General features: G+C 32.1%; 1 protein-coding gene across 4 annotated transcripts in view; it reads right to left on the bottom strand.

Moving 5' to 3' along the window:
• LOC139484885 (putative methyltransferase NSUN7) overlaps positions 1-17,638 on the bottom strand; it is a 48,468-nt gene extending 30,830 nt beyond the window's left edge. For 2 of the 4 annotated variants that reach the window (XM_071268910.1, XM_071268907.1), the window contains exons 1-4: positions 17,537-17,638; positions 9,664-9,754; positions 9,148-9,206; positions 1,528-2,105 (exon numbers count right to left, since the gene is read on the bottom strand). In XM_071268910.1, coding sequence (XP_071125011.1) covers positions 1,528-1,939 — 412 coding nt within the window. In that variant the 5' untranslated portion in view covers positions 1,940-2,105; positions 9,148-9,206; positions 9,664-9,754; positions 17,537-17,638. Of the gene's footprint in view, positions 1-1,527; positions 2,106-9,147; positions 9,207-9,663; positions 9,755-17,448 lie in introns of all 4 variants that reach the window. The other 2 variants (XM_071268908.1, XM_071268909.1) reach the window with 2 other exon arrangements.
• Positions 17,639-26,461: the final 8,823 nt, after the last annotated feature.

Raw genomic sequence — 26,461 nt, 5'->3', positions numbered from 1 at the left:
CTTGCTTTGAGAGTACACTTGCATGATTACAGATCAGTTCATAGCAGTCAAAGAAGAATCATGGATCCACTTGCATGATTACATTTGAGTACACAGCAGTCAAAAGAATCTAGATGAATGTAACTGTTTTATTTGCTGTGTCGGATCAATCTACGACTTATAAATGCAATATTACCACTAAAGGACCTGAGTTTGTAATAACTGATCAGTTTCTATTGAAACGCAATACAATTATACCTTAATCTCTTCAATCATGAAATGAATATAATTCATTCATTACTACTTTATGACAATATTCATAGACTTTATTGAAACAACTTGATAAATCTGTTCATCTATACTACCAAAATGAAGGCATCATGTGCATTTTAAATAAAAAGTATAAATATTTATACCCTTATATTTGTTCAACCCCGTGAATTTGGTCAAACATGAAAACAAAAGTCTTTTTATGTGCAGAAAACAAAGCTCTTATTTAATTCTCAACAACGATATAAAACTATTTACTATTTGGCCTGCAGTATTACAAACTTCATTAAAAAACATTATAAGATATTTATAACCCATAAGACAAACAAACTTTCACCAATATCAAACACAAGTGAATGTTATTGTCACCCTAATATATATTTATGAACAGTTTGGCATGTGTTTAAATTTTTTATAATGTTTTGTGTTGCTAGGTTGATAAATATCAAATGATGAGAAAGCTACTGGCAACATACACCCGCATGATTAAACCTTCATAACTTTTACTTTTCAAATATAAAGATATATATAGCAAATGTATTCATCTAGATAATATATTTACATGTGCATGAAGGTATCAAGCAGATTTTTTTGCATTTATAGATTAAAAAAATGTAAATTTTATAAATTTTATTTCTATTAATACCAAAATATTCCCATTTAAATATGTTCCAAATAAGTAATTTCCTTTTCAGAAAATGATCAAAGTCAGGTATATTACTTAGAAGAATATAAGAATTGATTGTATCTCAATTATGTCTGATATAAGCCACTTAAACAAATTTTATTAACTACTTATATGTTTATATTGTATAGATATATATACAGGATTTGCGGTATGTTCTGAAGCGATATTTACTATTAAACTGAGAAACATTATCACTAAATCAATCTATTGATGAAACATGTGTAAGGAAAACCTCAAACGACAAAGTAATGATCCCTTTAAAGGAAATTAAACATTTTCTTTTCTTTTTGTAAAGGTTCTTTTCCAAAATAGTAGAAAAAAGGCAAATGTCAGCCACTATAAAGTAAACTGAATTTATAAAGATGGACTAAATTGTATTCTCAGAGATGGACCCCTTCCCTTTCTCCCCTTTTTCATCCTTTTTTCAAAGTGAACAGAAAATTGGCAAACATCAATCTAATTAATGTCTCAATGCCAGAACCTATTTTTATCTATTGGGGGCTAATCATGCCTCATACTTTTCAGCAGTATGAAGCCAAGTGATTAGGGACTTCTACTAAAGGCATATATACTTATTTGATAATACTTACATTTCAGAGCAGTAAATGCAAGTTCAAAGGTCAATCTTTTTTCTTGATCATCTTCGAACTCCAGCTGCGGTATATCCTTAACTCTTTGTGCCAATGTTTGTTGAATCTTTCTCTGTAGAATAGGATTACTTCTTTCCTCTTTAGAGTCATGTCTAAGAGTTTCGAACACTTTGGCACTGTTGACATAAACTTTGTGACTATACAAGCATGGTTCTTTATAGAAAAAATCAAATTGTCTCTCACTTTGAACTTTCACTAATAAATCCTGTGACTGCATTTTCATCTTCATTTTAGCACGTTCTCTTAATGCATTCCTGGTGGCCACATAGGCCGGACAGACAGTCTGTGGTCTCTTTGGTAAGTGTGGGGAGCGAGATATCGGAACTGTTATCGTATCTGCTGTTGGTGGCATTCTAATTTCTTACGGTATTTCACTTTTAATATATCACCATAAAAATGACAAGGGATGCTTTAATTACGATTGGTCTCTGTTACTCTCCTCACCTGTCAATCAAATGAGAGTAGGCGTAATCTTTAAGTCCTTTCTACACAACACAGGTGGTTACAGCTACTGTAATCTATAATCCAAACAAGAAACTGTGGTTAACAAAAACATTTATATGGATCAACGATTATTGAACTTTTACCGATAATCAACAAAAGTTTTTCACGACTGTTAAATTCGGACACACCTCTCTGAAGACATCGTAAATTAAATTTCAATAACTCAATTGAGAAGTAGAAATTTAATTTAAATACACTTGACAAATTCATCTGTTATAGGTTAAGGAACTACTAATGATAATATGAAAGAAGGCAGATTTAAAACACCGATAATAACGCTGACTAATAAGCATTAAGTGAATTTAATCTCCGTGTTTAGTAAACAGTTAAAAGTTAATCAACTCGTTGCAGGTCAACACCCACAGTGACAAGACAATAAACAAACATTAATGGGTATTGCCACAATACAACAATAGTCACTTAAAAAAACTCGACCTTGACAGTATACTATTTCTTTTTCCTAGTGAAATGTTACTGGCATGGTTTGGATATGAAAGCAATTATACATACAATGACCTGCATTTTAAGTACAGAGATTAAAACTTTTCAAGACTTAAAACACATCTGCAGAAGCATTTATACCTTTCTAGGTGAATAGGAATTAAAATACATTTCAGTATTAAAATCTAGATATGCCTTTGAAACTGTTAGAGGGACAATTAAAATTTAAAATTCTTTTTCACTTTTGCAGTAACCTCATAACTTAAAACTGTGTAAAAAATTGTATAAAGAAGACTTTGATAAAATATATATACCATAGTATATATCTTGCTGATATAAAATTATAATGTATTGTATATAAAATACAATGTACCTTAAATGGGTTTCACTATGCCTGACTTAAAAACTTTTAATAAATGATATCTTAACATCTGATCCACTTTTGAATATATGCATAGGCCATTCACTTAAAGTTTTTTCAAACATACTTTTTTGTTTTCATGATTTATTCAGCATTCCAGTACAACCCAGCTGATATAAATTTGGCTCGTTTTATTGGTATATTAAATAAATGTGTACTACCAATTATAAAAGAACCAAAAACAGATGTTAATAAAACAGTCCTTTTCTAACATTTCTAGAAACTTTAAAACAATGAAATCATCGTAATAAAACTTTTCTGTTTTGATCGTTTTCTTTGATAATTCAATCAAATCACTCTTCTTTCATGCAAAACATTAGAAATTTGATTGAAAAAAACTATTAATATTTCATTACTTATCAAAACTACAAATCAGTAATTTTAGAATAGATCCCCTTAAGTAAATTGAATTAAAGCCCCTACCTGATCTTTTGTTTACCCCATTAAACTATATCTGTTTTTACCTGCGCGATGAATGTAATGAATTATTTGTAATTGGTGGTGTCAATGTTAGAACATAAGGCGGCATACTATTGATCATACTGGTTTCTACCGTGTCTAATGATTAACTTCTCCTAGACATGCACCACGATTGTTTAATACCAGGAATCAATATCAGTCGCTAGTGTCAATGGACTTCAAGTGGATAATTGGTCCGTTTTCTGATTGGTTATATAGTAATAGAAATGTTTAGGTAATAAACAGGCCTATTAAGTCAATTAATATTTGAGACACTCAACAAAATAAACGGATTTTGATAAATAAATCGAAGAACAAAAATCTTAGTAACTATGCATGAGCACAGTGGGAATACAAATCATAAGCTTTTACTCATTTCACTATATTTGAAGTACTTTTAACTGACTTAAGTACTTCATGAGGAAAATACAAGTATACTGTTGCATAGACAAAAGAAATACCTAGTATAAACATGTGAAACAGGTTTGGAAATATGATTTCAAATCCCGTTTATGTTTATGGCATTTTTCATAGTATTTTAATGAGGTCATAGTTCATTTTTTTGTACTTGTTATAACTTGGTTGAAATAAACTTAGGTATAGAAAGTAACTTGGAAACAACAAGTGTGATAAATGTCAATCTGTATAGAGTATGATCAATAGGTGGTTTAAACAACATTGCACTAATTCAGATTTCCAAACCTTTGGTTAAGTTTGTCAAACATACATTTTATTATATAGATGTATGTAACAAAACTAGTCTGTTCAACTTCATTACAATACATAAATATAACTAGATGTGTCAAAGCGACACGAATGGCCCCGTCCCAAAAGTTGAAAAATCTGCAATTTGAATAACACATGTGGACACAAACATGATGGTAGTCTCACATCTCAAAATCTGGAGGCGTATAGAACAAAAGTCTGTATAACTGTGATTTTCAACAATTTATCAAAGTCCAAAGCCCGTAATTTAAGCAAAAATAGTGGAGCGGAACGAAACTTAAACTGTAACTCATCATGGTTAACTCACATACCAAAAATCAGCCCAATATCTGAAGGCGTTTAGAAAAAAACTCTGTATAATGGTTTATTGTGGAATGATGGAATGACAGAATTACGGAATTTCGGACAAGGGTAAAACTATATGGCACCGACAACTTTGTTGCGGGGCCATAAAAAGTCCCATTACAAAAAATATCAAACAAATTCAATTGAGAAACAAACGGCCTTATTTACAACAAAACAATTGAGGAAAAATCAAATATGACAGAAATGAACCAACAGCAACCACTAAATCACAGGCTCCTTAGCATGTCACTAAACAGCATACACAACAACAAATTAGATATTACATATCTATTTTCTGATTATAAACAAAATTAATCCAAATTAAAGCAGCCATGTTGAGAACCATGCGTCAAGCACCTAACTGACCATCATCATCAGTTTATATCTACTATTAACTAAACACTGAGTCATGATGACATAATTGCAGAAGATGTCGCAAGCAATGTAATTTTCATGTATTTTACTAGAATTTCATACAATTAAAATCATTTTTTAAGCCAAGATGTTTCAAAATAGATCACTTTCATTACAATCTTATTGAAAATCACATTATCAATTGGTCATAAAAACATGTTTTTCTTCAAATAAAAAATATTGACGCAATGGATTTTTGACTAGACCAAAATATACTATAAGGATCAGATAAGTAAGAGTTATGGACGGTCATTAAAGTTCAACAATAAGTCAACAAGTTCATTTAATTATTCATAATTTGGCTGTGTGTGTGTTAAAGATCAAACGGTTAAATAAGCAGGTAAAAAGCCATTGCACTTGATTGCATTTAGGTTTTTTTTTAAATGGTAAAACAAATCTGGACTTATTTGGATTTATTTTTTGATAAACTCTGGTCATTCTAAAAGGAGTGGACATAAAGGTGTATATTTCATTCTTGTTTACATTTGCATTACACATTTACCACATGTTAAAATGGTTGTTGAACCATCCAGTGGAAGGTGAATCCCTTTCACTCAACTTATAAAAAATATACATTCATGGCAATATTCAGTAACTTGTGGAAAACAAATCTTTTTAACTTTTTCTTTGTAAATTGGCTGTTAGAATATTTGGATCTCTTGGAAATGAACACCAAAATTTACATTGAAATATGGCTTAAAAAACTAATAGGCTCTAAAGTCTTAAACTATTAGCATTGATTTGTGAATTCCCTTATTTGCAGAACATATACTATAGTCGGGAACTTTCTGCCAATTGACTTAAGGGGATACGATACAGTTACAGGGGAGGTAATAACATTGCTAACTTAAAAGGTTATTTTTCAAGACGTCAAACTGTGACATATCAGGAAAAGCTGCATTTTTCAACTGTTTTTTATGATTTAAATTGATTTTACTTGAAAACTAGTACATGGACCCCTTTTGTTTTAAACATCATCAGGTTTAATTCCATATGAAGATTATTTGTACCAATTTTAATGAATAGTCAAAATTGATTTATTTATTTTCTAATTTCTAAAAAATATTGTTTTTTTTCCTAAACTTCTGTAACTTTGTTAAAAGTTGATTTAAATTATTTCCAAAGAACCGTTGTACATATTTTACAAGAGAATATTTATGTAAAGAAGTTTTTCATAATGTTTCTAAAAAAAATGCTTGTGTTATCCGTTGAAATTAAAAAGTTAGGTGTGTCTATCCGAAGGATAAAAATGTCTGAAAAACCCAAATTTTGAGTAAATGTAAAAAGCAAGCACATGAAGGTATAGTTTTTATTACATATTTGATTGCTCAAATTATAATTGCATGAAGATAAAAATTGATTATTTAGAAGTTATAAAGCCATCAAAAAATGTATTATATATATCCTTTTAGAAGCTTATCTATCAAACAGTTTTGATGACTTAAGAAACAAAACATGAACTTTCTTTTCTTTACATTTCTTTGATTTAATTGCATGAACTTTGTTATGTCAGTCACCGTTTAAAATATGAATAAACACCTGCTAGAAACACCCATTACCACAAAAATTATGTAAAATTAGGAGGGACCTGAAAGTTTTAGAACTATCTGTTGGTTATAACTTTGATATCTGTAAATACTTACTGTAATGAATATTTAAAGGTACTGTGTCCACCTAAATTGATTTATGACTTTATATACATTTTGAACTATTAATATATTTAAATATAGGCTTTAAAGTCTTACTCAAATATTTAACAGGAATTAGTCAATATAATACTATAATAGCTATTATTTCAAAGATGAGATGAAATAAACAATACACCTTCAATCACCAATAAAGTATTGTGGGGTTTTTATCAAAATTTCTAAACCTTATTCGTCATATCAAGGCTTACAAAGTTTGTAGAAACAGGGATTAAGATAAACAAACAATTAAAGGTGAAAGAGTACAAGACTTTTAACACCTCTCAGTCATTAGGTATATTAAAAATTAGTCTTGTGTCTATAAGACTTTGATGCCCTTTAAAAACTATTTTACAAATTGTTTGAATATATCCAAAAGTTCCAAAACTTAGTCTTTAGACTTGGCCAGCAGTGGTAAATTACCAAGGAATCCTGAAAAAAGTGAATTAGAGTTTCTACCCCAAAGTGAACTTGGTATGAGGGGCCCAGCAGAAAAATAGTTTATACATACATACATCCTGGATTACTTCATATAGCCACTCTCAGCTGATGTCAGACAAAAAAATGAGATATTATTCAGAAGACAGCAAAATATTGAAAGCTAGATGATTACTATTGCGTTCCAAACTTGTCATCCAAAACCGTTCTTAACAAGAAAAGCTATCTCTCTGAGATTCACAAGTTGACAGTTATGGATATGTTTATATCAGTGTATATGATCCCATTCATATTTAGTTAACAACAGTCTCTTACTACATTTACCATTGAAAATCAAATAACATAAATGTACTTTTATAAACATTAAGTTTCTATTTACTTTTCACTTTCATCTATTACACATATTGTCCACAATCATTATTTTTATCTATTATGGCAATTTAAAACTTTGTATTAAGCTTTATAAAAATCTATGAACATTAATAAGTTTTTTTTTATAAAATTTATGTGTGCCAACATTATAGAATTCATATTTGTCCTTCTATTATACCACAGTGGCTTTTAATTAAAAGATTTCAATATTAATAAAATGTCAAGGGTAACTGTAATCAATTTTCAGAAATTGAATGTCAATCGCACGTCAGTTTCTAAACGGAAATATAAAGAATTGATGATTGCAACATAATACAAGTTAAATGGACCAACCACTGGCATAGACAAGTCTCACTCTGTTTTTTATACCAACTTTGAACAGAACACATTAATCATAAACTAATAATTTGCTTAGGATGAAAAAATGGCATTGTCTTTTTACTTTTGTTGGTACATTATATGAAATTTAAATGTTGGAAGATGACTTTTGATTTTTACTCTAAATGATTAAATACTAGGTTAATAGGTTTACCTAGTTTTTTAACTTATAAATATTTTTTAAAGTTTATTTTACAACGCGTTGATGTCACAATCTCTATGAATGTATGGATGTCCATGTAAAAGAGGGACGAAAAATACCTAAGGGACAGTCAAACTCATAAATCTAAAACAAACTGACAACGCCATGGCTAAAAATGAAAAAGACAAACAAACAACAGCACACACGACACAACATAGAAAACTAAAGAATAAACAACACGAACCCACCAAAAAACTAGGGGTGATCTCAGGTGCTCTGGAAGGATAAGCAGATCATGCTCCACATGTGGCACCCGTCGTGTTGCTTATGTGATAACAAATCCGGTAAATTGTCTAATTCAGTAGGTCACATTCATGAAAGGGAAGAGGATTGTAGTTATGACGTAAGGAACATATCCGATATCATTTGTGAAATGGTTATTCCATAACGGTCAACCAACTCGTGATGGCGTCCGTAAAATTTACGAAGGGATGATTTGAACTTCACCATTTGGAACTCTTGGTTTAATAGCTTCCTTGTAAGCAGCAACCCTCTATCAAGAAAATCATGATAGGAAATTTCTATGCAAGCATGGGAATATCATACACTGATTTTGAGTTTGTTCTTATAATGTGCTCTTACATAACTGTCCCAGGTAATGGGAGGTGGTTGACAAGTCCACAAACATGTTTAACCCCTTTTACATTCCCTATGTCTTAAGTAAGGAGCCTAATAATTCAGTAGTAGTTGATTGCTGTATATTTGTTTTGTCATAAATCAGGCAGATGGTTTTCTCATTTGAATTGTTTCTCATTTTGTCTTGATGCGGCCTTTAAAGCTGACTGATCTATACACTACAGTATACACCTTATCGCTATTTGTCTGCCATCACTAGATATCACACAGGTTCTCATAAAATTTTGACGTCATAAAACAAAATATCTGATGCCACAATGGAAAAGTGATTGTTGTATGCGTCAAAAGTTCAAGCGGCCAGGTCAGGCAGCCGATAAGGGTAAAAGTGATAAGGTGTATTGTTTTTGTTCATTGTTAAGGACATACATGGACTTATAGTCGATGCCATCTATTTCATTTAAACTATGGTAGAAAGGAATTATATTGGCAATCTCCTTATTATTTCATATTTATCTGAACTGATTAAAAAAAACTAAAACACAGCAATTATATGTAAAATCTATGTGTAAAATATTTAAGGTTCAGAAACAATATATTACCTATTTGTAGATTTTTTTTCTTCAAAATTTGCACTAGACTAGGTTTGGAGAACATTCATCTGAAAATGTAAAACAAGGACATTTTTATATACAGTATATATATGAGGTATCCATCCTTAACACAAAATCAGTACATGCATAGTGAAAGAGTACGGTAATAAAACAGTGCTTTTATTACTGTTCTTCATCTCATAGCCATGCTTAAAATATACTTGAAAGGAATTACAATTTGGAATATAACGGGAAAACTATATTTTTTTCTACTGAAATTTTTGCATATAATATTTATACTGTTGGAACCCTATATGTGGCACTAACATTATGGTTGTATAGTGCAATAAAGATTTCAAAATAATTAAATTATTCAATAAAAAGTTATATTAAAAGCTAACACAAAGAAATTTTCACTAAAGTCAAAAACATGCAAAAGCATGCTCCTAAAAAATCATATAAATAAATTTTAAAACAAATTATTCAGAATTTTAAATTACGAATTGTAAACTTTTTCTGACCTACCATAAAAAGACTGACAACAGTTGATGCTATGAATCTTCCTTAACTCACTGCATGGAAGTCTGTTGGGTCATAACATGAAGTGAAAATAAACCTTTAAATAGAAATTGATAGTTAATTTTAATTCAAAGTTTATTCTCCACAGTGAGGCACACAGTGGGAGTGAGCAACTTGTGCGAATGATATGATGTGTAAATATTAAAGTTATATGTGTACATTTGTACTCAACAAATTATGTTGCTTGGAAATTTGTATGGCACTATTTTCTTTTGTCCTACATTTCAAGGACTAATAATTTGTACTTATGGAGTCTGGTACTGCTTGTTATTCATCAAATTATTCATGCAATCCATCATCGGACACAAGTAATCAATCATGTTTGATTTTCTATGCTACTCAACATGCTACAAACCAGTTCAAACTTGTTAACCCATCATATGTATATCTAGCTAACAAATATTTTTTTTTTACTGAGCTTTAACTGTATTTTTTCCCCTAATCATTAATTTTGCTTATAAAAACAGCATTACAAAGTGTGTCAGAGGCACAAAACTAACAATGAATTCTGATTTAACCAAAGCAATTCATGTTCATATTAGGTTTCAACATACAATGTAATCTATTTTGTAAACTTTTATGCTGGATATTTTACAGATATACATCGATTGGTTGTTGTTTGCTAAATGTCCAGTGGCAAATATATGCAAATATTTAATGCATGTTCAGGAGAGGAACAAATCAACAATACATAGAATTTATAAGTACAAAAGGTAAGGGGTATAACAGGATGAAAAGCAGAAGATTTGAAAGATAGAGAAAGAAATTTAGCCTTGCAACAGGCCTTCTTAACAGGTCCTTCAAAGACTTGTTGCAAAGGTTCTTTACCTACAATTGCAGCAGAGAAAATCAGAGACTGTTCAGTCATAATTCAAGTTCAAAAAATGAAGAGAACACAGAAAAGTTTAATCATTTGTCTTTAACAAAATGACAACAGCAGGAAGAAATTACAAGTCATCACATAGCTAAGAAAAGTTAATCTCAAGTTTTATTGATGGATCTTTTATCCATATATATACATTCTTGTCTTCTAAATACTCTTCTCCCAAAAAGAACCTCACTTGAGTTAAATAAAATAATGATAAAATATTTCATTCATACCAATAAATCTATTTCATTACAAATCGTCAAATCAGTTTCCGTCATTCACATACCTACGCTATAAAGAACTGTTTTCATCACGACTGGACTTGATGGAATTTGGTCATAATACCTTTCATTTTCAGAATAAAAGGTCATTCAATTTATCTTTTATACTTATCTTCAGGTTGACATAAGTTTGATTGTAGCCATGAATGATTTACATTTTATTTTACAGACCGAATTACTAAAGTAATGAGTAATTTGTGGTCATTTAAACTTAGGAAATATGTGTTAGTTCAGGTCATTCTGCAGATCTATGTACCGATAAATTATAATTAGCCTCCACAGTTATGATTCCTTGTGTTAGTTTGCTTTCTGATTGATATATATCCATCATATTCTTTTATTTAATTTAATGGTAGAAGAAATTTCCGAATTACTTTTTTTTTTAAATTGCCTCCAATTCAAGATAATTTAATTGATTTCAACTTTATCATCTTCATATATAGAAAAGTTATCAAATGGATACCATAACAAACTGTATGGGTTTTGTTCATTGTCGAAGGCTGTATTCCCCTGTAAGGTAACCTTAAGTTGATAACTTTTACATCATTTGGTCTATGGTGGATACTTGTCTCATTGGCATTCATACTGAATCTTTTAACAGTGGTTCTAAGGCTTTGACTTTGAGAAATCAACTAGAAATTTGTCCCTTTAACCAATTTATATAATCTGGACCAGTCTCTTTTCACAGGACATTAACATATATATATAGGGTTTGATATTATATATATATATATATATGATTTGGACAAAATATAAAAAATACTGGTCATTTGGTCCAGTAATGCATATCACTTAAATGGACCAAACCAATTTTTACTGGCTTTGACCTATGTCTGCCTACCTAAGAATGACTGTTTTTTTTGTTTTTTTTTATATATATGATGAATTTGAATGAAGACAAAACATTCTTACATTAACGCAGATGTTCAAGTAAAACACAAACTGTAACTGTATAAAGGAGAAGGGTCCAAGAATACCCAAATTGGTTTTAAACAAGAATCTACAGGTTGCCATGCAAAGCATATCCTCTTTCATATTTTGAAAACAGAAAATAGATATTTGACAGATTTTAAGAGCACTCACACATTACAATTAATCACTGCTAATCCAAGCTTGTTACAAAATATGAAGTCTGCCATCCTGTAGTGTGGTAGAAATGCATGACAAGTTTTTAATTTCATTCAGCCACATGAGCATAAATAACTTCAAAGAATTGACAAAAAGGTAGTGGGCCTATAACAGATTATGAACTGCTCACACAATACAACTCATCGAATATCCAACTCAGCTGCCAAAGATTATTAGGCAAGTCATTCTATGTTCAGTTGTACCTGAGAAAAGTGATCAGCATAGTTGTTGGATGTTTGAATGAACAGACAGACAGACCAGGAAAATGCAAACCCTACTCTACCTCCACTCAGAGCGGCAGGGTTTGATAAGGCATTCATCTTTTTTAGACAGAGTAATGATATAGATTTGGAAAAGGAGATATATCACTTCAATTTTTTTTTATCTAAGCTTGTTTTAAAATTGGTGCTCCATTTCTTTGAAAATGGACATTTTTAAATTCCTCAATAACTTTTAGTTTCTCCTCTATAAAAATGCAGTTTTGTGCTTCAAAAATATATTGCTTAAGTGTGTGAAGTGTGTGAAGTGTGTCAAATAAAATAACTAAGAGAATCATTTCTCAATATTGCTCTCTCAATCAATTATCAATATAATTTCATATGGTTGAACATAGTGAATTAGAGTGAAATTATTTTCTCTCGTCTTTTCATGATGTATAGGTGTTGTACCTATCGTGTGGTCAGTTTCCCGCTCGAAACGGGGGTTTTGGTCATTCAGCGTCAAAGCGATCGTTCCTCTTTTAAATACTTTGTAAATTTTAATTTATTCAACTAGTCCCCCTTTTTTTAATTATTTATAAGATATACACATTGTAGGATTGATAGGACTGGAGGGTTGTTTTTCTTTTTATTATGCCCCACCTACGATAGTAGAGGGGCATTATGTTTTCTGGTCTGTGCGTCCGTTATTTCGTTCGTCCGTCCGTCTGTTCGTTCGTTCGTTCGTCCGTCTGTCCCGCTTCAGGTTAAAGTTTTTGGTCGAGGTAGTTTTTGATGAAGTTGAAGTCCAATCGACTTAAAACTTGGTACACATGTTCCCTATGATATGATCTTTCTAATTTTAATGCCAAATTAGAGATTTTACCCCAATTTCACGGTCCACTGAACATAGAAAATGATAGTGCGAGTGGGGCATTCGTGTACTGAGGACACATTCTTGTTGGTATTATATTGTGTGAAGTAACTTTGTGTACAATATATATATATATACATATGTGTTTATGAATGTTCATCTGTAACATATTAAATAAACATAGCAGCGGCGTTGTCGTGTAGCTTTGCACTTTAATTATGAGTTTTGTATTCTTTATACTTTCACAGTATATAAGGTTTTTCAAAGGCATACATTATCATGAGGTGACATACATCAGACTAGTATTATGTAGTGAAGTTTAATACAGAATGAAGGTTGTTACAAGAGAATTACATATATAGTCTTTATTTTGACAAATATAAGTACTGTAAGAAAAAAAACAAATAGCACATCAAAGTTTTCTTGCACTATTTTTCAATTTAATAAGACTGGATGGGATGCAATCAACCAGCAAAATTAAAAATGATTTTTTTTAAACTATCAATGATAATTAATATCTTTGAATAAAAAAAGGAATAACTCAACTTAAAAGAAGTTTTGGGTGGAAATAAAGCTTCATTGCACCTAATGACCTGTAACAGATATTCCTTTTAAAATCATTTCTTGATCTTTAAATTAAAAGTCCAACATATAACTACAACATATAAAGTTCCTTTAGTTAACATGTAAAAAAATCAACATACCTGCCTTATTTCAATTTAGAACAAGAATGAAACAATTAAAACTTTTATACAGTTTTAACATAATTATACAAATCAACTCACCACTCCTCAGCGATACTAACAAATTACTATGTTTGGTCAATAAATTTCAAAAGGTTTGTGTTCATGATTAAAATTCAATTACTGACAAATTTGTTTTGAATTTGTTTTTCGGTAGAGTAATATGACCTCCCACCAACTGATATCAACAACATGTTCCATTATTTACAGAAATGAACGATCAGTCAACGGCTTATCACATGCAGGAGACATTCTTATATTGATAAAAATACAAACTGACCAAACTTTCTCAAAACATTTTGTAAATAGTATTGTGTAATTTAAGATGGATCGTTTTGGGAGCATTAAGGTCATTTTTGTATCATACATTTAGAAACATTGTCCATTTTTTCTATTTTGATAGAAGTTTCAAGAAAGAAATAGTTAAGACCCTCACTTATAAACAAAAAGTTCAATCACTAATTGAGAAATCATAAACTTTTCCTAATATACTGTAAAGTGCACTTTTTAACATAAGTGTATGGCCACCTTAAACATAACTGTCATAACTTGATTGCCTAACTCTATACATTGTCTATAAAAATTTAAGTTTCTAGTTTTGTTAAATCTCTAAAGCACTCTCCGACTGGACAAAGAAACCCCAAATGAAATAAATCTTCTAAAAGCAACTTTAATGTATGAATAATGTGCCTAAATAGAATCAAGAGTTAAGGCAAACTGCCTTCCAAATTAAAAATCAACCTCCCAATTCCCTCAAATAGCTATCTTTATGGAAAAGCTATGGGACAAAATTTATGAATTATACTTTCTTCGCTATATTTAATGTTTGCTAATTCTCCTTGAAATGTTGAAATCATTGATATATTGTATAAATTAAATACAGACATTTTTAAAGTCTAATTAAAACTGATCAATTTTTCAAATCTATACAAAATTCCAGTTAAATATGCATATCCTCTTTAGAATAATAATACCAGCATTTGTAATATAAGTTATTTACGCAATATAAGCTGTCCATCCGTGTAGTTATGTAGACATAATTTTCTTATAACAATATCAAAAATATTTAATATGTAAGGTATGACGTCAACATATTGACTTGCAATTCCAGACTGTATAATAATGTAGCAACGGAAACTGAAAATCAATCTCTTCATAATATTCTGTCTTACACTATTTCAATTATAAGGTAATTCTGGGCCTTATATTAGACCAATTTACTTCTTGACTTAAGAAACAAGGAATTCTAATTTAATATCTTTGATATTATGACATCAGTTTATTGCCATCCCTATTTTATTAAAGACTCAAACCATTTTTTTACAGGACTGTTAAATCCATGAACTTAAAGACCTCAAAATGTGTTAAAATAACAAAGCATTGGGATAGAAAATATACTGCTCATGTATGCTTTTCCTTGAAAATCTGTCACTTAAAACATGAAACAGAATGAGGATATGATTAGGCCAATTCTCACCCTTGAATAACAAAAAACATGTATTACAAAATTGTTTCAAATGACCATGATTGTCAAAAGTTTAAAGAAGCCTTATATTTAAATTAACTTGAAGACTAAATTACAAGATTCTTTGCATCTATTTTAACACCCAAAATATACCACAGAACTTCGAAAAAGTAATATTTAAGACATTACAGTTGTTATAGTTGGAATTTTTTATAAACATTATAAATTCATCTGGGGCCAAAATGAATTGATTTTTTTGTTTGATTTTTGTACCATATCATCAACATAAAGTAACAACAAATAGCATGAACAGGGCCGGGTTAAAAAATTTTGTAACAGCTAACTAGCCCAGGACTTATTGGCAGCAGGATTTCACTAGCCCTGTTGGAAGAACAGCTAGTCCATCAAAACTGACCTGCTAGCCCTAGTATGGCTTAAAAATCAAGAGTTTGCTGCATAATACAAAGTGTGTGTCGTTTGTTTTGAAGGAGACATTATACACTGTATTTCATATTTTTTAAATTTTTAAAATATGTACAACAGGACCTGTACAAACCAGTTCAAATTCTTGGAATCCCGGATGACTTAACTGAATCGGATTGGCTAACATAGAATAGTGATGAAGGGATTTTCCACTTTCTATTTTGGAAACGACAAGAATTTTTTTTGTTACTAGTCCGTCGGGCATATTGGGTTACATATTTTAACTACCCGAAGCGTAAATGATCTAGTCCCGGGCGTCGGGCTAGTGGAATTTTTAACCCCTGATGAATAGTCAGGATAGTGAAATAAACAAAACTTATAATGAGAAATTGCTGAAATTTTTTAGGCCTCAAGTTTCAAGTTTTTGTACCCTTAAGTTTCAAGTTCTAATTCTGTTTGCTGTCAGATTTTTAAAAAAACATTTCGAAATAAGGCAAAAAGCATAAAATAAATAAATAAATAAAAATAAAAATTAACAATCTTGATTAAATCAACCAAATAGACTAATACAGTGGAGTCACTGGTGTCCGCGCGGCCGGCGATACCGTGCATTAGCTGATTTCGTTATATCAACACCGTAACACAAATAAAATTGTTCTTGTTATTGTTTTAGCATATACCGAAGGGATAAAAAAAGAATAAAATTAATAAGTTCCAAATTGAAATAATAACTGCAATCCCGTGATTTACAATATTTGGCCAATGTCCATTAAAAAAAAATACAGCATCAGATAAAATTTGTTTTACGTAAGTCAAATTTTTATCAGATTGAAATAATTTTTCCTCTGCATCCTTGGCAGTATGCTTGGTTTGATTTTAGTTATCTTTGGGAGCAGGCAAATCTTTCTGATTCTATTCAAAATAAGCTATTTTTGGAAGGCATGCACGAAATCATAGGACATTGGAGGAACTCTCAGAACAGGGGTTTCACCAATTTTACACACATTACACAAAATGTTGAGGGTGAAACCCTACAAACTGATAATTTTATGAAATAAAAGTATGTTATGAATGTATTCACACAATATTATCCAATTATTTGTTTTATTGGTTGAATGAAGTGAAGTCATATAAGTCTTAGTTATGTGGATACACCGGTCTACACCCTACTTGTATAAAATTAATATAGAACTTAAGGATACATGTATCAGAAGATATATATTCTAATAATTTAATTTTGGATGATTAGCTCACGTTATTTTGTTATGAGCCCATAGACATAATTTAGTCATGTGACCGTGACGTCATCAACGTTTTTTCATGGTTTTCTACGGTTTAAAATGGAATTTAGAATTAAATTATAAGAAATGTCTGTAATATTTTTCTGTTTATTCACAGGAGACAACTTTATATCATACAAGGAAGGCAACATAGAAATAAAAAGATTCTGAATCAATAGTTTTGTAAAGTTATTTTAGTGTTACGTTGTACTATATTTAAGTAGTTTTATTGCTTGTTTTTTTTTGTTTGTTCTGTAGTATAATTTTGGTGTTCTGTTAGTCGTTATGTAAGGGGAGAGACATATACTAAATATGTCTCTGGTACGGGTTAGATTAAGGACTAATGTTAGGTTAGGTTGAGTGTTGTTTAATATTGTCAAATATGGATTAAGACCCCTAAAGTTTGGAAAAAGTCGTAAAGACTACAGTAAAGAAGACAAAAATTTGCAAATTGGACATAACTACGTCTTACGAAGTATGTCAATGCGAAAGCGGGCTGTGATTTAATGTTTTGTTAAAAACAAAGTGCCTAAAGTTTTCCCATCTTAACATTTAATTACAACTGAGGGCTGTTAAAGATTGAAGTAGTTTCGTTGACAAACGTCGTCTGTATTTTCCGCCATAGATCTTCTTCTGTGACGTAGAGTGCGGTAAATTCTGAACGTTTGACGGAAAAGATACGAAATGTACTCGAAACTGTCCATCTTCTTCTTCTTCTATATCTATATCCTTTTATTTATGGATCACCTCCTCATCTACATCTACATCATACGACGATCCATCAGCACATTGATGACTATACGTCGGCGCATCGCAAACAGACACTTAATAAAATATAATAACTAATTTTGTGCAATAATTCAAAGATAATTTTGTGCAATAATTCAAAAATAATTTTGTGCAAAAACAAAACAAAAATTAACGCATTTACATTATTTACAAACAGGTTAGATATCTAAATATACTGACTCTGGATCAGTATTTTAAACTGATCCAGGGAGTTAACGCTGATGATGTTTTGTGCCGGGGAGTGAGTTCCACAGTACAACAGTGAATGGAAAAAAGCTGTACTTGAAATAGTCTGTTCTTGTGCTAAATGTCTGGTATTGTAATGGATTAGTGAATCTGGTGTTTTTGACTGGCTGTGGTACAAGGTAAAGGTTTGGGTCTACTGCAATGAGATGGTGAGAGATTTTGTAAAGCATAGTGACTCGATTGATGTTTCTGCGAGTTTCAAGTGACTTCCATTGAAGATGGTCAATCATGGAAGTAACACTACTGGTGTTGTGGTATCTGTTGGTGACATAGCGTGCTGCCCTTCTTTGTACTTTTTCAATGTTGTTTTTTTGTTTTTGGGTGTGAGGTGACCAAACTGAAGAGCAGTATTCTAAATTAGAACGTACCATGGATTTGTATGCCAAACTTTTAGTTTCTTCCTGGTTTATTTTCAAGTTTCTTTTTAGAAAGCCTAAGATCTTATTTGCTTTTGAAGTAATATTATTTATGTGTGTATCCCAAGACATGTTGTGAGAAAGGGTGATACCAAGATATTTTGCAGTGCTGACGGATTCTAAGATGTGGCCTTTTAATACATAATCATGTTTTAATGGTGACTGTGATCTTGTTACAGTGAGGGAGTTGCATTTTTCAGGATGGAATTGCATACCCCAAGTTTTTTCCCAATTGGCTAGGCAGTTTAGATCATTTTGTAGTATGGTACAATCTTGTTGGTTTGTTATGTTTCTGTATAAGATACAATCATCTGCAAACAAGCGTGTTTTTGATGTTACTGCTGCAGGTAGGTCATTAATGAAGATGAGAAAAAGTAGTGGACCCAAAACCGAGCCTTGGGGCACCCCACTTACCACAGGCATTTGACTAGATACCTCTCCGTCAAGGGCAACCTGTTGCGTTCTGTTACTAAGGAAGGCTGATACCCAATTCCAGGTATTTCCCCTTATGCCATAATTATCCATCTTCCTTAATAACTTTTTGTGAGGTACCTTGTCAAATGCCTTGGAGAAGTCCAAAATAATAAGATCAATTTGTACACCATTATGGAGGTTACTAAGTAGTTCATGACTTAAAGTAAGTAGCTGTGTTTCACAGCTGCGTTTTGATCTGAAGCCATGCTGATTGTCCACAAGGATATTATGTGTGTCCAGATGTTTTAGTATGTTACTTACAACAATGTGTTCGAGCAGTTTGCAGCAAATGCATGTTAGAGAGACAGGTCTGTAATTACTGGCTAGGTATTTTTCGCCTTTTTTAAAAATAGGGATCACATTTGCCTGTCTCCAGTCTGTTGGTACATCTCCTTTCAAAAAAGATGTGTTAAAGATGAAAGCGAGATGTGGTGCAAATTCTGGTGCAAATTGTTTAAGAATTCGTGCTGGTATTTCGTCTGGACCTGTAGCTTTAGATGGATCAAGATTTTTCAAAAGTTTTTCTATGCCATTTGGTGTTACATGTATTTCTGCCATAGATGGATAGTTGTCGGAAAGAGTTGGTATTTGTTCTTTATCATTTTCAGGTGTAAAAACAGAGTGGTATTGTTTATTGAGTATTTCAGCTTTTTGTTTTGTGTCGTCTATCAGCATACCTTCAGATCTTAATGGTGCAACTCCTGAACTGTCTTTTTTGGTGGACCTAATATAATTCCAAATTTTTTTCTGTTTTTGCGAGGTTTGTAAGCTCTCGTCGTAACAAATAATGTTTTCCAGATATGTCCAGTAAGCTTTTCTTGTCTCTTTCTGAAGCAGCTTTTTTGTTTCCCTGTACTGTTTATTTATTTTACTATGCGAGTCTGTTTTCATTTTTTTGAACAATTAGTTCCTTTTTCTAATCAGTGACTTTATTTCTTTATTAATCCATGGTAGTTTTTGTTTGGTGTTATTAATCATTTTAGTAGGGATTGACTCTTCCATGGTTTTTAATACCTTTGTTTTGAAATTATCCCAAAGTTCGTCAATTGTGAGATTTTCTAGGTTTGTAATATTGTTCAGATGTATGTCATTTAGCTTTTCTTTAATTTGTTCAGTATTTGCTTTATTGTATAGGAAAACTTTTCTAGGTGGTTTTTTTGCTCTTCTAGGTTTTAAGTTGGATTCAATATAAACAATTTCATGATCGGAAATTCCGGGAATTACTTCAGTTTTATTTACTAGAGAGCTGTTATTAGTAAAAAAGAGATCAAGTGTGGACTGTGATGTTTCTGTGTAATGTGTTGGTTTTGTTACGACTTGTTCCAAATAGTTGTCTTGGCATAAATCTATAAGTTGTTGACATTGTTTTGAATTGTATGCCTTCTGTTTAATAGAGTAGTTGTTCCAATCAATTCCGCCAAGATTGAAATCACCACCTAGCCAAAGGTGACAATTTTCACTACGTTTTATTCTGGAGATAGATTTTTCTAAGTGTGATAAATATTCCTCCTCAGTTTTATTTGGAGGTTTGTAAAAACTACCTATGTATAAATCCGGTGACCCTGTAATCTGAACCTTAACCCACAGTTGTTCACTAATGTCATCAGATTTTAGATCTGGTGGCTCTGAGCTAAGATATTTATCAGATATGAGTATAAATACCCCGCCATGTGCGTCTGTTTTGCGGTCTTTTCTGTATGCAATGTACCCTTGTGGGAAAACCTCAGTAGAACTTATATCTTTGTGCAACCATGATTCATTACCAATCATAATGTCTGGTTTTGTTGTCTCAATGAGATTATCAATGTCAGCTTTTTTATTCCTAATGGACTGGCAATTAACCACTATGATGCGTAATGGTAAGTCTGACCTTTTATTTCTTGTTTGATTGTATGGCTGTTTAGATGTTTTTTGAATAGGGGGAGATGCTGCTGATGGGCTCCCTATATTGCCTATACAAAAGGATGAATTAGTAGATGAATCAAAGTGAGATGTGTTTGTATTCATAACTATAGATGTATCGAACAGACATGTGGAGTAGTTTGGTAAACCACATTGGTCACATTCCCATTGTGCATTATTTAAACCCTGATAAACAAGAGTGCTCATACCTATGCATTCTTTATGATACCATTTCTCACATGAATCACAACAAACAGCAGCAGTTTTCCATGTTACTGCTCCATTGCATGATCCACAAGGATATTTTGATGTTTTAGAATATACCTTTTTGACTGATTTAGTGTTTGGTTTATTGACAGTTATATTTGTGTCAGGCGAGACTTTAGAACTCTGATAGGTTGAAGGTCTGTCTGCATAGTTTACATGTAACTGGTTGTCAGTGCAAGTTTGTTTACTTAATGGTTCATACGTGTTTGTGCATTCAAGATGTGTTGAGTCAAATATGCATGATGAGAAATTAGGCAATCCACAAAGATTACATTCCCAGGATATATTTTGCAAACCTTTATAGATATGAGTATCCATGCCTAAGCAGTTTTTGTGGTACCATTTGTCGCAAGAATCGCAGCACACGCCTGCAGTTTTCCAGGTGGCTGCTTTACTGCAAGTTCCACATGGGTATTTTGGTGCTCTAGGACCAGGGTTTGGTTCTGGGGCATAAGAATTTGCTAACAAGATTGCAAAAAGGTAAAGCAATGCTTCCTTCTCAGGTTTAAGTCTTTTTTTGAGAATGTTTTGGATGACATATAATGTTGCTGTAGTCATTTTGATATTAAAAGTGTTATGACTTGCAAGTCTGAGTGATCTTACTTGTGTTGGTATATTTTCTTCATAACTTTTGTTGTTAGTGAATGTCTCCTCCTTTGGGAGGATGCTCTCTGCACCAAGATAGGTGGCTAATAAATGTATGGATAAGTAAAATATGATAGGTATCCTCAGCGGATATTATTCAAGTGGGGAGTTAAAAGACAATAGACAATAAAAGAAATGGTAATGACAGAATGAATAAACATGTTGTATATTTGTAAAGAAGTTATATTGTTTTGTTTTTTGTTCTGTGGTATATTTTTCGTTTTGCTCATTGTTGAAGGCCGTGTTGAAGGCCGTATGGTGACATATAGTTGTTATTTTATAAAATTCTGTGTCATTTGGTCTCTTGTGAAGAATTGTCTCATACGGCAATCATACCACATCTTTTGTATATGGCAGTAAAATACTATTAGTTATCTTGGTGTAATCAGGGGTGTACAGAATTTTACAACTTTGTTGAAAATTCATACACCCTGAGGCGCAGCCGAATGGCTGTATGAATTTTCAACAACGGTGTAAAATTCCGTACACCCCTGATTACACCAAGATAACGAATTTATTTCTTATGAACTATTCCTTTAACAAAAAAACAAAAAAACAAAATATTTTTTAAATTTTATTTTTTTACTTTATTTCGGATTTTTTTTTTTTTTATATATTTTTGGCATAATTGTTTTTATTTCTTATGCAGCAAAAATACTGCAATCTGATTGGTTGACAACACCGGTGTAAATAACACCCCACCCTTGTCCACCCGGGGATAAATAAAATTTGCCAAAATTTAAAAAAAAAATGAAATTTTGCCAAAAAAATATAAAAAAAAAAAAAATCCGAAATAAAGTAAAAAAAATAAAATTTAGAAAAAAAAATGATAATAAGAACATGCTAAAAAAAAATTAAAGAAATTGAATTTTATTTTTTTTATTTTTAAACAAAGTTGTAAAATTCTGTACACCCCTGATTACACCAAGATAACTAATATTATGCCTATGTGAGTATAATATACATGTACCGTGGCATGAATGATGAAAAGCTATTGCAATAGATAACTCGCATTTAAACAGTTTGTTACGAAAGAGGAAGATAGTTTTATTTCTGTGTAAGATTTATTATTACGTATAAGCTTTATTTCATATTTATCGCACAATCGGGTTATACTTTTTTTTTGTAATATTTGGACATTTTTTAATACAAAAGTCTCTCTGATACTGGAGTAACCTATGCTGTGTAGTCACGGAGCATGTGCTGTTCATGTTCAATTTCGCCACTGTTACAGATTTCACAAATTCTTTGATCCCTGAGCACTTAAATATCTTTCATCATCAGTGTTTTATCATTTGATTTCAGTGCCATTTGATTAGGGACTTTCAGTTTTGAATTTTCTTCGGAGTTCCGTATTTTTGTGATTTGACTTTTTTCAATGGTAGGTTATGAGCACTAACCACAGGCACTTTTCTCAGAAAAAAATTCTATATGCCTTACTATATAACAGTGTTATATCAAGGTATAAAGGAATAATTTTTTTTGAGACAAGTGCCTGTGGCACTAACTCTTCAGTTACACATTGAGATTGATCGGCTCTATTTCTTAAAGCATCAATTTAACATAAGCTGCACGTTAACTCATTTTGTAAACACTGTGGAAAAAATGTTAATATTGGAGATGCTGAAATATTGGCATGTTCTTGAAAACCCTGGTCAATTATTCTTTGTTTTATAAAACCAAAAAGGGGTTTATTAGTGGGTTTTACATTTGACAAATATGTTAAAACTAAATAATAAAATTTATAACCTTTTAACCCAATGGGTTGCTGATTTTTGTAGCATTATATATTTTGTGAACTAAACTTCCCTCTGAAGTAATTAAATGGTTCCAGAGTTTAATACTGGATAACATTATCCTATTTTTTATTATTATACCTCACGTTAAAACGCCAGATTTTGATTCGCTAATACGAAGGTGACAATTTACTCTATCACATGGCTGAGCGGGTGATAATGTTTTTTAGTGTTACCCTCTGGGGAAGACCAATCAAAAATCGACAATTTAAAGGACAATAAATAGAAGTAAGATGAGTAATTAAAGACAAAGTTTAAGTTCTATGTTTAGGTTCAGAACTTTCTGGTTGGTCAAAATAAAAAAAAAAAAAAAAAAAAAAACATCATGCTTTACTATTGTTGATATTTCGAATATTCGTAACATTGTTATGCACGTGACGTCAAAGTAAAATGCTTTGAATTTAAAATTCAACTGTAAATGACAATAACGAAAGGACATTCAGTATAATGAATTAAATAACGCATAGCCGAGAGGGTGATAGAGCAGATTGGTACTCCTCGAAAAATTAAGCATTGTCAACCTTAGCTTTGCCGCGTTTGACAATGTTTTCTCGGAGTAACAATCTGCTCTATCACCCTATCAGCTATATGTTATTTATATAATGACAGCCTTGCAAGTTCGGAACGACATGAATCTTTCGAGGCCTTACAGTGTACTCCCAAGATTTAGATGCCAATTTGTTGATGACTTTTTGGGTATACAAGTCCCAAATAATTGATCCATACTCAATAATAAATCTTGCCAGTGCGATACATGCTGTTTGACGGTAGGGCAGTGTTATAGGTTTCTCCTATTGAAGCCTAGCGTGGAACTGGCTTTGTTGCATGTCTTTGTTAATTGTTCTTTCCATTTAAGATCTTCTTGCATTTTAGCCTAAGATATGGGTTGGATTACACTTGTGCGAGTGTGTGCAGATGGTTGTTAAGGTAGAAACCGTTGGCTTTTACTTTTACTTTTAGGCTTAGCATATAGCCTATAACATTTTTTGGCGTTGAAGCGCATACCCAAGTCGTCTGCCCATTTTTCCCGTGATTTGAGTCCCTCTTATTGTTTGTTGTGGTCATTTTGGTTTTTGATTTCCCTGTACAGCAAACAGTTGTCTGCAAATAGTCGGACTGACGAGTTTAATGCATCTGGTAGATTATTTTTGTGACACAGGAAGAGAATGGATCCTAGAACCGTTCCTTGAGGAACATCGGATTCGACTGATGCATTACTTGAGTATTCTCCGTCAAGTTGGACTCTTCTTTCAGTCAGGAATGAAGTAAGCCTTTTGTGGATGTTTCCTCTAATTCTATATTGATCATGAGGTACAGTATCGAATGCATTGGAAAAGTCCAGAGTTAAAAAGTCTACCTGGTTTTATTTGTCGTATGTGGATTGTGATGGTAAGTTGGGTTTCACAGAAATATCCGGATCTGAAGCCATGTTTAAGCATATGTCGGCATATGATTTGCTCCAGTAGCTGACATGATACTGTCAGTGCAACTGGCCTATAACTTTAAGCCGCATGTCGGTCTCCTTTCTTGAAAATGCCAGAGATGTTGGCATTTCTCTAGACCTCTGGTAGTGTACCACTGTCTAGGGATAGCTGGAATATGGAGGTCAGTATTGATGCCAGATGTTGGCCATGGTTTTAGTACTCTATTTGGTATGTTGTCTCGGCAAATGCTTTGCATGAGTTGATATTTTGTAACCTCTTTTCCAACTCTTCTCTTCTGATGTTGATTTGATGTATTTAGTAATTTACTCGAATGTCTGTTTTTGGTCATGTTTGTGTTGTTTCCTTTGTGAGGACAGACGCCAATTGCTGCTTAGAATTTGGACATTATCTTTGCTATCGTTTATTAGCTATCCTTGTCCCTTTAGTAGTACTACTCCAATGGATCCTGCTCCCTTGATTTGACATTTCCAGAAAAGTGTGTTGTTCTTATTCATTCCTTCGATTATGGCATTTTTAATACCCGGTATAGTTATGTTCTACTTTCCTGATTTCTCTTTTGCATTTTTTTTGGTAATGGCGGTAAGTTGTCCATGATTTCTATTTTTGGCTTGGTTATACAGGCTTTTTTTTTCTTCAGTATTTTCTCGATCTTGCAAGTTCTCCATAAAAGTCTGGTGTTAGACTTGATTATTTCTCATGGTGTGTTTTTGTCTAGTCTGGCGAGTAGGTGTTATTTGAAGTCAGCCCATACTTGGTGCAGACTAATGGCTACAAATGCAGTTTTCCCCCAAGAACCGTCATCGTTTGGAACTCTTTACCAGCAACGACAGCTGAGACTCCCTCCTTGGTATCCTTCAAGAGGGAGCTTTCAACGCTTTCTTTCTAGTCTGTTCAGTCTCCCATTTGGCAAGTAAGTCAACTGATGGACCAACGCTGTTCAGGAGGGGATTATGGCCCCGGTACAACCACAGAAGCCGGATTGGTTCAGGCCAGATGAACGAAATCCAAATGAATACCCCTCCTTTATTATTTGACTTTTTTATATTTATTTTCCTTTTAAACTTTGTGCTTACTTACATATTTTTGGTTTAATCCTCTATTTCCCTTTAGCTAGTTCTTGCGCCCAACGGAAGCGTTAAGTTTTGGTCAAGTTTGTCGCACAGTTCAACGTACAATGTAGATGTAGATATCACACATTCAAAACATTTTCAGGGTCATAACCTCAACTAATATTTTGATATACATCTGAACTTGATAATATAAGTGCAGCCTTTTATTGCATGTTTCAATGAAGTGGTGATCTAACATGCGCTGAGGGCTCTAAATCGAAAGATTTTTGGTCAATAGTGAAACCTCGTCCTCCATATACAGGTTATGTATTTCGAAAGGAAACTGTCCTCTAAGGCTCTTTGAAATTATTAAACAAGAGAAGGTTTGCAAAACTTGTATTACTATTTTGTAAATGTTGTCAAGAACATTGGAAATAATCCAATAGATGTTTATTC

Source organism: Mytilus edulis, chromosome 8 (assembly GCF_963676685.1).
Source record: "Mytilus edulis chromosome 8, xbMytEdul2.2, whole genome shotgun sequence".
NCBI classification, from domain to species: domain Eukaryota; kingdom Metazoa; phylum Mollusca; class Bivalvia; order Mytilida; family Mytilidae; genus Mytilus; species Mytilus edulis.
Note: the sequence above shows the minus strand (reverse complement) of the source record. Positions and strands in the feature narration are given on the sequence as shown.